The 13,758-nt window shown below is 38.5% G+C and overlaps 1 protein-coding gene across 1 annotated transcript in view; it reads left to right on the forward strand.

Annotated features, from left to right (window-relative positions):
* TOX3 (TOX high mobility group box family member 3) overlaps positions 1-13,758 on the forward strand; it is a 103,953-nt gene that overhangs the window by 72,558 nt on the left and 17,637 nt on the right. The window contains exons 2-3 of the mRNA XM_035025220.1: positions 1,593-1,658; positions 6,277-6,531. Coding sequence (XP_034881111.1) covers positions 1,593-1,658; positions 6,277-6,531 — 321 coding nt within the window. The remainder of the gene's footprint in view (positions 1-1,592; positions 1,659-6,276; positions 6,532-13,758) is intronic.

The following is a 13,758-nucleotide window of genomic DNA, read 5'->3' on the forward strand; positions in this document are numbered from 1 at the left end:
GGTACCTTGGTGAGTCTGGAGATAAGTGTATGTGGGTGAAACCATCCCCCCATGTTTTTGATATCACGTGCCTTCAGAGAAACTAGATAAAGGTCTTTGTTGAGTGCTAACAAATATATCTTTCAGAAATCCTCATAAAGATGTTTATCCAAATGAATCTGAGGGCTCATTGTGTGAGTATGTATTTAGGGGTCGTTTTCCAGGGTGGGATTTTGCTTCTGTAGACCAGAGCAGCCCTCTGGAGCCATTGGAGCCTTTCCTGTAAATCCTGCTTGGTTTTTGGATCCCTGACATGATAAGGTGTAGCATGTCAATCCCTCTTCTGTGCACGAATCTTACAGGTTGAGAGTCAGGGGCTGAGAGCCCCCTGGAAATAAGTGTTGGGTTTGCTGAGAGGAGGATTATGTGGGTCTTCCATGTCTATGTGTCTGTATTTATTGTCTATATTTATCTGTCTCTCTATCTGTACACCTCTCTCTCTCTCTCCCCTTGGGAAAGTTATGCCTTTTACCTTAAATAATTAACTAGCTCTATTTATATTAGAGAATGGATATATACATTTCACCCTTTGGAGACCAAACCTGTGTGTTATTTGATGCACTGAAGGAAGGAAATAATACACATTATAAAAAAGAAGGGCATTCTTTCACCATTTAAAGATGATGAAAATAATATAGCTCCAAGTAATTATGCTCACAGAGCCTTTCCATATTGCCAGACTGATAACGAAATGTTTAAAGCAACAAAACGTGCCTACTTACACCATCTGAACCTGAAAATACATTTCTGGCAAAATCCAAGTTTTACATTTTGATAACAGGTCTCTCACAGTAAAGAGCTTATGTCTGAAATGCTGATACAGTCTTATTTGTGACGCTATGAATAGGCTATTGTGTTAGGGAATTAAATAAAAATTGCTGTGTTCATAGGATCCCGCTTATTTTTTAAACCTCTTTGCACATAATGTTACATTGAGAGATTAAATATCACTGTTTTCAACAGCTCTGATGGACATAGATACCGTTTTCAACTCTGTTTGGAGATTTAAAAAAATACTCTTTAGTCTCATTACTTATTTATATTCACGCCACACCCCATTCACAAGAAAATAGAACTTGAGTCCCAAGAATTGAATTCCATTCCCTTTATTTCACATTGTAACCTCCTCACACTTGTGACGTCTGTTCCTGAAAAGTACGCTACGAAATCCCAACCTGCTCTAAAAATGTGTCAAGGTGATTTTCTTGGGAACTTTGCCTTCCACCCTCTGACAAATGCCAGTTCAGCAAACCACACCCACTCGTGACCAGTTGGCCAAACGTTTGTAGATTGTCTCCCTTTGCCGCCAGTCTTGATGAGAAACAACAACATGTTCTAGAATTTTCAAGTTAGCTTAACTCTGTGCTCTGTTTTCTGAGAAATGACAGCATGTAACCCAGAGCCTCTGTCACGGTTCCCATTCGGTCTGAGGAAAACCACTCTTTTATCTCGTGACACCAGCATTCTTGCCAAATCCCACTGGAGTATTAAGTAAACCCCCAGGATTCTTTATTTTTCTGCATATTAACATAAAACAATCTGTTTTCTTTCAGTTTGGGAGTAACAATAATTACATGAACATGGCTGAGGCAAACAATGCTTTCTTTGCAGCCAGTGAGGTAGGTGGTGTCGGTCTTCATATGTCTGTTCATGTTTTGTGTGTCATTTAGATCATTTAGAAGGCTTGAAGGGAAAAGCAAAGTATCGAATTTATCTCTCTTATGTGGTGCAAGGTAACGACTCTGGAGGAGAAACGAGAAAAACCTTTTGGAAAAGAAAATGACCTGACAAGTCTGTCACTTGTCCAGAGGCTGTTTCTCACGTTAGTAATTCACACACATCTCTTGATGAAAAGAAATACGCATGCAAACGAAAGTAAATACGGAAGAAAGTACATGAAATCTATCTACCCGAATTGGTATCTGGGCAAATCAAGTGGTGATTTTGAAAACTAAGGATGGAAGTGACTTTTTGTTAGAAAATATTTCAACTTCACCTAGCTCTGGGGATAATTTCATTAAGATGCCATGGTTGGGGAAATGATGTGGCAGAAAAGTATTATAGTTTCTTGGGTATTCAGGGGGAGTGAGGGCAAGTGAGTGTTTTGTTCTCTTGTTAGATTCCCCACAGCCTGTTACGGTGCCTGGCGCATAGTAGGTGTTCAATGAATATAGATAGAATGAATGAATGAAAGGATATGCTCCAAGACTTGGCCATCGTGGGGGGAAAGCTGGATGGCCGACTCTAGAGGCAGCACCATGGGGGCTCTGGGTCTGTCTAGAACATACTGGAACAAATGGAGAAAACGTCTTCTTGTTGCTGTCTTTACTGCATTCCCTACTTACTGACCTACGGCCGTTGTCTGGGCTCACTGGCCTGCCCTCCAGAAAAACCTCGATCTTGATGAGATCAAGAAAACAGGTTCCAAAAAAAAAAAGGGGCAAATGGTGAGATTTCAGATTTTAAAACAAGAACACACAGGTGCAAGTGGCCCAAATGGGACATTTCCTCCTGGGGTTCCCGTAATAAAAAGTCCTCATTTTCCAAATACATTCAGATATAGGAAACTGAACTAGCTTGACCCCAGAGGATGAAAATCGTAATGGCTTTGTAAATGATCTTGGTACAGGGAAGCAAGTGGGTACGAAAGAAATTAACTTGGAGAAATTGTTAGAAAAAATGGGGAATTAGGAATTAAGGGTATTCGTAGATTAATCATTTTTTACGGTGACCATCCTCTCTCTCACCAAGAATTCGACCCAGATAAGGGCTAATGTCCGGGACTGGCGGCTGTGTTGTTTGTGATAATGAACACAGACCCCATCTGTAAGGACAACATGATGTTTCATTCTGTAGGATTTTTTCCCTACGTTTGAATCAAACATTGATGAAAGCTCTACCCCCAGCAGCTGTTCAGAGACAATTTAATTCCAGCTGTGATAATTCACCGTGTCAGACATTGGCTGTTATATGTTGATACAACAGTTCTCCGGATTTGCATTTTTATCAAAAGGAACAAATGTTTTGAACATTTCAGTACAGATGGTATTTAACCATGTACATACTATTTTAACATGTTCAAGGTAAACACTTGAAGAGTCAGTGTCTGTGAAAAGGAATCGTGATAGACTCGCGTTAATGAACCTGGTGGTGGTCGTGCGGCAGAGTTGCAAAAGTCAGTGTCCTTTTTTTGTTGGTGGTGTGGCCAAAAGTGGTTATTGCATCATCTCAGACATATCCAGGATTTGCACTTGCTCTTTTCTCTAAGGAGTGCTTAACTGTATAGTTCATATATTACCTCTTTTTGAAAGTGGTTTCAGATTTTAACATTTTCTTGGTTATTTATTATAATGTCGTTTTATTGTATTGTTTTACTAGGTTATGCTATAGTAATGGACTGGATTCTTCCTTAAAATTAATTTGTTTTTTTTTTTAAAATCACACCACAGGGACGTATTATACGTAAGACATCTCTCTGTTCTTTAACAAAAATAAAAACGAAAGCCTCCTTAATTTTGACCGCCTAGCGGAAGACATGCTTTATGTTAGAGTTTAAGCGCTAATCTGATGCAATGATTTTGCCGTACATCTTTTCTTGAACAAAAAATAATGCCCAAGTAAATGTTAATGCACCGCCTTATAGCATGTGCCTAATTTCCCAATCATTGCATTAAAAGTAAATTTATTTGTTTTTTTTTTAACATTTTAATGAGTGCAAACTAATTCAGGAAGACTTTAGGTTTGAATGCTGTAAAGTTGAAATTGTGTCTGAAACCAATTCCCTTCACATAGATATTGCCCTGTAGATAACACCACGGGGACTCGGATACTCTGAGTTTGAAATTCACACATTTGCTTTATGTTTTCTGTCTGTGTCATGATTACCCTGACCATTTTTAAAGTACTTTAAATATTTATTGAAATAATATTTCAAGTGTTAATTACAGTGGTAATGAAAACAGCCAAATGCCACATATCAAGAATGAGTGTTTATCCGTATTGTTAATGTGATATGTTAGATTTCATTAAGCAGTAATGGGGTAGCAAATGAGTCACAAATTACAGTTGCATCTGTTACTAGACCACATTAGTGCCAGAGTAATGGCAAATGCAGCTATAGGGTTATGTTCATTAGCCAACCACGTTTGTGGCCAATCCATCCCTTTGTGTTTGAGAACTCGGGGTACCGCGGTCAGACAATGACATCTTTTGGGGGGTCAGGATTAGAATAAATATGTCAAAGAATCTATTACTTCATTCTAGCTTTCAAATATGTTTTTATGCTCTCATGTTTTGCATATATTGAATCTGCCAGGAGCCTCAAGATGTTCACTTGTCCCACCATAGCCTCCCATAGCTTGTGACCTCTTTATTTCTGGGAAGATACAATTACCAGTTGACAGGTTCTATATGCAAGGAATGATTTGGTTTTGTTGTTTTTTTTTTTTTTTTTCCTTGAGTTCATTTCTGTTTTCTCACAAGTGGTTATTTAGTTTGAAGAATGATGGTTTGTAGTTCTTAATTAGTTCTCTTTTTTTCTTTTTTTTAAAGATTTTATTTATTTATTTGACAGAGAGAGACACAGCGAGAGAGGGAACACAAGCAGGGGGAGTGGGAAAAGGAGAAGCAGGCTTTCCGCTGAGCAGAGAGCCCGATGCGGGGCTAGATCCCAGGACCCTGGGATCATGACCTGAGCCGAAGGCAGACGCTTAACGACTGAGCCACCCAGGCGCCCCCTTAATTAGTTCTCTTAACTGATTGTAGCAGATTCAAATTATCTTGCACCAGGTAATTCTTTAAAAAAAATAAAAAAAAAACAAAACCGCTACTAATAATGGACTATACCTTTGATCCTCTGAGCTAGGAACAAAAAATATCTGACCCCTCCACCTCACCAAAACTCGTATCCTAGACCTAGCCCCCCCACCCTGACCCCACAAAATCCAAGTTCTATTTTAAGAAACGTGGTTAGCTGGGCGCCTGGGTGGCTCAGTTGGTTAAGCGACTGCCTTCGGCTCAGGTCATGATCCTGGAGTCCCGGGATCGAGCCCCGCATCGGGCTCCCTGCTCAGCGGGGAGTCTGCTTCTCCCTCTGACCCTCCTCCCTCTCATGCTCTCTGTCTCTCATTCTCTCTCTCTCAAATAAATAAATAAAATCTTTAAAAAAAAAAAAAAGAAACATGGTTAGCTTAGTAGAACATGGCGGCCCTGATCTGCCTCCAAAGGCCCTATTTTAAAACGCAATCTTTAAGAATCTAAGTAGCAGTGAACAAAGTAGTGCATTAGTTTACTTAGGTCTTGAGAAATAACACTTGTCTAAAGTGAGCAACATCACTGGAGTTAGTACATCTCTATCCGGATATCTCTATGCTCGTTCTACAAATCGTCTCTTTTTGTTTTGTTTTGTTTTAAGTGGGCTCTACCTAGAGTGGAGCCTAATGTGGGGCTTGAACTCAAGATCCTGAGATCAAGACCTGAGCTGAGATCAAGAGCAGGATAATTAACTGACTGGCTGAGCCACCCAGGCGCCCCTAATAGTCTTTCAAAGTTGAAGACTGCCAGAAGTGTTCTGATAAATACATACTAAAAGCATCATAAAAGAAAATAACTCTCCTTATAGTTTAAATAAAAGCACCAGGACCTTCTAATAATCCTTATATAAAATTGTGTATTACAAACCGTAACAATTTCCATAGAAACATTCACTGCCCTTGGGAATATACCAATAAGGAAATGCAAAAAGCAAACCACAAATTTAATATTACTTGTTCTATATGTTGTGGCAGAAAGTAAATATGTGTAATGTTCGCTTCTGGATTAATGTTGTGTGTGTGCACCACAAAATCATCAGCATTTTATGAAGCATGTGGATAATGTAAGCAGTTTGAGCTGTTTCGCTAACATATCAATAAAGTGGCAATTTGTTATATAGCCAAATCTAATGTCGCTGATGCTCCAACTAACAACAAAGACAGATGTTGCTAATTAAGTACGCATTAAAAAACTGTTAATACTGATACTCCATTAAAACCATATGATAATGAGACTTAAATCTTTAATCAGAATGATCAGCAAAACTTTATATATGGAAATCTGTGTTTAAGATGTTTTCATTTGAGAAATAAATATTTGGCCTAGCTATACAGTGTTTTCATGCAAAATCTTTCTTTTCCCCTCCAAGGAGAAATAAGATGTAGGAACAGAATATGAAGATGTCTCTATTTTGTTTCCTTTTAGCAGACATTTCATACGCCAAGCCTCGGGGATGAGGAGTTTGAAATCCCCCCTATCACGCCTCCTCCAGAGTCAGACCCTGCCCTGGGCATGCCTGATGTTCTTCTACCCTTTCAAGGCCTCAGCGATCCATTGCCTTCCCAGGGAAGTGAATTCACACCCCAGTTTCCCCCTCAAAGCCTGGATCTTCCTTCCATTACAATCTCAAGAAATCTCGTGGAACAAGATGGCGTGCTTCATAGCAGTGGGTTACATATGGTAGGTGCTACATTTATTGTTTGAAAGTGTTTGTTTGTTTGTTTTTTAATCTTTTGCCCTTCTCATGGTAGAGACCTGAGGATTGTTCTTCCCAGTGCCATTTAAACACAGGGACAAGAAGGTTATGGGTTGGTTGACGATCACCTGAAGGAGGATGACCCAACAAGATCCTTCTGACTTGAAATGATTTTCAACAAGTCTGATCCATTGGTTTGGAAGTAGCCAATCTTCCCTTGGCTTTGGTCTAACACAGAGAGGTACTTGAGTCAAAAGTTTGCCCAGGAGAGATTTTAGAAATGGAGGCCCTTACCGGGTACCTAGGTCTTTTGCTTTTGTTGGATTATAACATAATGTTTATGATACATGATTTGCGCCTACCTCAAATGAAATATCAAACTGTGATACAGAGAAAGGGAAAAAAAAAATTGCTCATAGCCAGCAGAGGAAAATATAGAGTGGGTTATTGTGTGAAATATACCTAATTGTGTTATTTATTGTCATAAACATGGAATAAGGCACTCCAGAGGGCCAAAATCACTAATGCAATAATTTTGGTTCTATTTTTCTTAGTGTGCAATTATAGTCAGCAATCACCAGAGTAAATCTGCTTAAGTATTTTAAACTCTTCTGCTGGGATTGGTTTTTTTCCATCATAGTATATATAATACATTTGTGTCTATCTAGGTGAAGTACTAAGCAGACATCTTAAAACAAGATTAATAGTTTATAGGGCTTTCTTTTTTTAACCCTGCTAAAATGAAACAGATGTGTTGGTATAACAAAAAACAAATCCTATTGCTTGTTTACATATTTCTCTGCACATTAGGACCATGCCAGTGATGTTTATTGGTTTCATTGTTAATTCCCCAGATAACAACAGATGATTGCAAAATATATAGTGGATTAGCGGCGCAAAGATTCAGTGTGCTCTCTGAAATATAAGATTACTTTCCCAAATAGGATTGTGGCAACATAATTTTCTTTGCTTGTGATCTTTTGTGTTTGAGCTGAACATCAGGGTTTTTATTTTTACTTTTTTGTCAGAAAAGAATGCAGCGAACAGTCGGGAAATGGTCATTAAGTATTCATAAACGTTCCTCGCCATCGCAAATAATTGTTTCCTGTGGACTTTCTTACATTTTTGTCCCTTTGACACTGGAATGGAGGGTTCTGTCCTCTGTTCCTCTACAGTCAGGCTTGCAGTTGCTGTGCCTGGAAATCATAAAAATAAAAAGGGTGTTTAGTCACCAGGGGAGTTTACCGGGGTTCGCCATTATTCATAGATGCTCAGCGAGGCTCATTTAAGTTGCAGAAATAGTTAAAAGACCATATAATGCATGCTAAAATGTGTATTTTATTAAATTGGTAAATATTTATTAATAATATAAGAATCTGCCTTTAAATTAAACATCTGATGAATTACCTTGCCTTAAAGCTATAAAACTGTTATTGCTGCTATAAAAAAGTGTAAAGGAGGCATTTTGACTATGAAATTTCATTTCATGGTCAATTGAATTTACTATATTGGAAAGAACTAAAGATGGAATCATAAAATAATTATGATATTCACATACACTCAAAGAACAATGCTTTCACGGACTGGCCTTGGGAGAGAGGACTCAATTTTTAATGCTTCTTTTGTAATGTATTGCTAATCACTAAAGCAGTTGAATTATTTCATTGATTTTTAAAAGTAGAAGTGCCTTAGCTAAGTGCAGGCTGTTGTCATGGTATTTACATGGACCTCATCACATTTATGGAGTGCCTTTCTGAAGTTTTGCTGAACCTGAGTGATATTTATTTTGGCTTGAAACAAACTAATCTTGTTGAAAATTCTAGTAGAATTTCACCTTGAAGAAATGTCATGGGATTTTAAATCACAAATGTTGGAAAAAATAAAATGTGCTCGGACAGAATTATGATGAATACAATGTGTCGTTGGCTTTGTTCTATGTACTACCTGACATGTTCACCTATAAACTGGAATTCAGAATCGCCAGAGGCATGGTTAAAAATAGGCTATGTCAAGGTTCTTCTATATCTCCCTCCGGGTACCGAGTTGGCTGGCTACATCATAATACTCCACAGCATCTCCTTGGAGATTTCCCTTAGGAAGGTCACCAGAAAAATAATAAATAATACTTTATACATCATGCATTCGGCTTCCCAGTGTGCTTTGGATATTCCATACCTTATGCAAGTAAGAAGTTTTATTATACAAATGAGTATGGTTGTCTGTTAAGGATTGCTGCGGTGAATTAAGACTGTCCCAGAAGGAGAAAAGCCAGCTTGTTTATGTTGTATTGAACCAGCTTTTCTTCAGAGCTTCATTGGTTTTCCTTTAGAAAGACTGACAGTTCTGTCACATTACTGATTAGCTGCATTTTTGTTGGCAACAAGCACGTGTTTATCTTCCTTAAATTTATGCCCTTATATGTGAAAACAGAAAGCAGGAACAAAAAGGAGGGATTAAAAAGAGTCCAGTGATTAGGATTCACATTTCAAAATACGCAAATAATGCCCTCGTAGTCAAAAGCAAATTGTTGAAAAATTGAATGTCGATGCATTTGTGACTTCAAAGAACAACCCTGATTTGCGTGTGGTGGAGATGTCTATTTTAAAACAGGACATGGCTGGCCAGTCAAAACCAACAGTATATGCTGGTTAAAAAATCTTTACCTCTAAGCATTATTGTCAGTACAGATGATCATCTGGAAATTATTTTAATCTCCAAAAGATTGCAATTCTAAAAATCTACAACGTGAGCTCCAAAGGGTTTGGTGTTTCATTTTTTTTAACACCTCTCTATAATCTGCCCAGCCTGCTGAGTAGCATTAATATCAGTAGTACATCAATTTCAGAAAGTGGATTATTTTTACTAGACAGCTATTGTGACATATTGGGTCAGTCATAAATGAAAGATATTCATGCAAGCATGCAATACTTGTAATGAAGTCTCACTCTGACCTTCTGTATGATTGATTCTGTAATTTAGTTTTCTGAGGCAGTGCCTGAAATGAAATGAAATCATGTTGAACAAGTTTTGAATACCCACAGTGCACCAGGAGAAGAAAAATCTGCAGCCCTAGAGGCTTGAGAGAGCAGCTGAACGATTTATCTCTCTGCTATTATAGCCTTTGCCAGCATTCAACATTTCTTTCTTTTTTTTTTTTTCTTATTTGGCTTAAGTACTTAATTCTGCAGGTAGCTGTAAATGGGAAAATAAAATGCTGTTCAGATTTAAAATGACAGGACAGGAGTATGTGCAGGGGACTGATAAAATATCTTGAATAGAACTGACCTTTCATGTAGCTGAAAGTTACTGGGGGATTCATCCTCATAATTACCATATAGATTATTTTTATTTCTTTCCTGCAATGAAACATTTCAGAGAGCAGTAGTGCTGATTGAATGAAAATTGAACTTGTTAACATTCTTTTCAGCTTAGCCTGTTGTACATAACAGAAGGTTAGCTTTGATGAATTTCAAAATTCTTTTTGATATCCAAGAAACAGACAGTAAAATAATTGTCTCTAGTCTGATAGTTTGTATGCCCCCCAAAAGAGAATTTATAAAACACACTGATAATTCACATACTTTTTCTTCATACATTATATTTCGTGTTTGGAGGACTGACATTTTTCTGTTTGATATTGCTTTGGATTTAATTGTGATACCGCATATTTACAGAAAATGCTACTCTGGTAATATCAAACATAGAGTTAGGAAATTGAAAAGGCAGGAAGTGAGGGGAGGCATACTGGAGTACGGGAGTCTCTGTACCTGTTAAGGAAAAAGAAAAGGAGAGATAAAAGAAGATATGCATGCAGAGAAGAAAATTAAAAGCTTTGACGTATTCATAAGACTCTTAAGTCACACTCTGGACAGATATCACTTTTAACCAGAGAAATGGGGCTATATCAGAATAACACATCGAAAACTACCAGGCCTATTTTCAAAGTTTTTCCCACAGTCGTTTGTTATGGCTCTGATTTCAAAGTTGAATTATTTTCGTTTTTACGAAATGACTTTCATGCCATTTTTATACTTAAAAAAAAAAATCTTACATTTAGAGAAATAGCGGACTTTCAATTAATACATTGTTTTAGCCATGTTGCTAAATGTGTTACAGATAAAACAGTTATTTCATGGGTCATTAATGTGTTTAATGCGTGGAACGTTCTATTAAGACAAGCCCTTATTATTGTTATGAACATGTTCATTGGCATTGTCAGTAGGTTTTGTAGAGCTACGTTCCACAGGACAACTGCCACGTAGCCATTGGAGGGACCGACATTCTCTCATACAGATTGAATGATTATTTCAGCTAGATATTATTTTTGGTCAAGTGATGCTCAAAAAAGTATTTTTATTCTGAGTCAACAGTAGAAAAGGCACAACTTACCTAAACAGAACACCCACTTTGAGTGGAGCGGGACCTATCTGTTTCAAGTCCAAATTATCAAATTGAGGGCGCCCGGGTGGCTCAGTTGGTTAAGCGACTGCCTTCGGCTCAGGTCATGATCCTGGAGTCCCGGGATCGAGTCCCGTGTCGGCCTCCCTGCTCAATGGGGAGTCTGCTTCACCCTCTGACCGTCTCCCCTCTCATGCTCTTTCTCACTCTCTCTCTCTAAAATAAATAAAATCTTAAAAAAAAAACAAATTATCAAATTGAAACGGTATGAACCTTTGACAGATATTTGCTGAGACCTACTAAAGTGCCATATATTGTTCTTAACAATTAGAGAGCGGTTATTCTATGGACAAAGTGGCTTTCTTGAATACCAGCGCCTCTTGCAGGTCATCCAAAAACTCGGAGTCTGGTGACTGCTTTAAAAGATGCTTCTCATCCACAGTCACTTTTAATTTAGCAGTTACTACATCTTGACCATTGCCTGCCCCAAATACACAGGCCACAGGCACTTTTATGAGCTGCGTTTTTTTTTTTTTCTTAAAGATTTTTATTTATTTATTTCAGGGAGAGAGAAAGAGAGAGAGAGAGAGCACATGAGAGTGGGGAGGGTCAGAGGGAGAAGCAGACTCCCTGCCGAGCAGGGAGCCCGATACGGGACTCGATCCCAGGACTCCAGGATCATGACCTGAGCCGAAGGCAGTTGCTAAACCAACTGAGCCACCCAGGCGCCCCTGAGCTGCCTTTCTTTGTAGAGCAAATAGCCTTGTACCATACACAGTTTAAAATCAATATTCTTTATTCTGTCTTTAAGGTTGAGTTAACTTTAGGGTCATCTATTTAAAGGGGAGCATGTTCCAAATTTCTGCTAGACACCAATTAGCTTGTGTGTGAAGTGTGACACGTGATCACTTGCTTGATTGATAACACACAAGGAAAAGTATTGTTAGAAAGTTACGCTGCGATTTATTATATCTTGTTTTTAGCCTATATAATCTATAGTTACCTACTATATGGTCATACCGCCAACACCATGGGTCAAGGACAGGAGAGACACCATTTTAAATCCCCCAGATTGCTGAATAAAACTGGCGTGAGGCTCAAACATTTTTTTAGAGGGATGAGGGTTACTCTCTGTGCTCTTGCCCCATTTCCTTTCATCGTGGCACCTGTCACTCTTTGAAATGGCCTCCTTTGCCCATGCACAGCCTGTCCCCTCCTCTCGCCTGTCTCATGGGCTGCTCGTCAGGCTCGCGCCTGGAACAGTGTCTGGGCTGGAATACACTAGGCGCTCAGTGAATATTTTATTTGTTGCATATGAATGAATGAAAGACTATGTATTTGCTATTAAGAGCATACCTTGACTACTAAGTAAAAATGGAAGAGAGGCCGTTTGAGATATAAACAGCTGTAAACACAGAATTCTGCTTTAAACTTTTCATTGAGGCCCGAATGAAATCGGCACAGAGCTGACTCCTTGGTAAAACAGAGGAGTTACAGGGTCTACGGGTGAAATACCATTAAGTGTTTTATGGTAAACTCTTGGAAACTTTATTTTGCTAAGAAACTATTAATTAACTTTCGGGAAGACTGTTTTTCACAAAACACTCATGTGTAGGTATGTTTGATTATAACCCTGAGGGTAGCTATTAAGTAAAAATTATCTATTTCAGTGCAGATATTTTGATGAAGTTAAGGTTGTGGTATGTAGGTCTGTAATTATCCTTGCTATGCATTGCATTTGTCATAACGGTGTTTGTTCCAGGGTTTACTGGGGTTAGTAGTACACTAGCTGTGCGTGACAGTTGATTGTTGTTCATTTGGAGACAAAATTTTAACGTTGCTGTGGGACTTAACTTAAATAATTGAGCATAAAATTACCGACCTGAATTTTATATTCGTAGTTCTCTGATCTTTATTAATACAAAGCAACTTGTATTACTGATAATTGTTTAATTGCTCCATTTCTCAAGAAATATTGATTAAAAAATCACCCCAGTGCAAATGTGTTTAGTCACACGTGCTAATATATTTGGGTTATTTGCTTCCTAATTAGATGCTATCCTCTGTTATGAAAACCTAACATTGGATCGTTACAGAGAATATTTATTTGTCAATGTGCACGGAAGGTGCACATTAGATGTTTAAAAATCCTTTATGGCAAAATCAGCCCAGGTGGAAGTAAGCAGCACCGTCGTGAGAAAAAAACAGAGTAATCATGTGTGATAGCTCAGATAAGATATCAGTTTGAAAGCCTCTATCTTGCATTTGCAAAAGAAACCAAAACCCAATACTTGAGGATGTGTAATTATCTACTACTAAGTGTGCAGCACAAAGATATTATAATAAATGCCAGTGAGGAGGGAAAGGGGTCCCACTCATGCACCAAGAGGGTGTCATGGAGGACCGGCCCTTGCTCCAGGCCTGATGGAATGAGTGAAAACAGATCTTAGTATGTAGAGGAGGTAGAGTTTTGTTGGCTGAGAAAGTAAGAACAAACTGCCCATTTCCCACCACCACCACCGACCGCCCCCCCACCCCCAAATTCCCACATATCTTTATGTGAAGCCTGGCCAGGGTAGTACCCCATTGTAATTTACACAGTGAGGACATTTTTCACCTTGCCAATTTCTTTCAATCTTGATTAAGTGCAGGAGAAAGTCTCGGTTTGGGGCTAATAAGTCTTCCACACCTCTTTTATCCTTTTTAAATAAGACAAAGCAGAGGTCTGGCTTGGAGCCTTAGGCGGGCCCCATATTTAGAAGACTACAACGGTGTTGTTTCCTTTTCTTGGTATTTATTTGGCATTCCGTTGA

The sequence above is a fragment of the Mirounga leonina genome, unplaced genomic scaffold, assembly GCF_011800145.1.
Source record: "Mirounga leonina isolate KUSES-001 unplaced genomic scaffold, KU_Mleo_1.0 Mir_180, whole genome shotgun sequence".
Taxonomy (NCBI): domain Eukaryota; kingdom Metazoa; phylum Chordata; class Mammalia; order Carnivora; family Phocidae; genus Mirounga; species Mirounga leonina.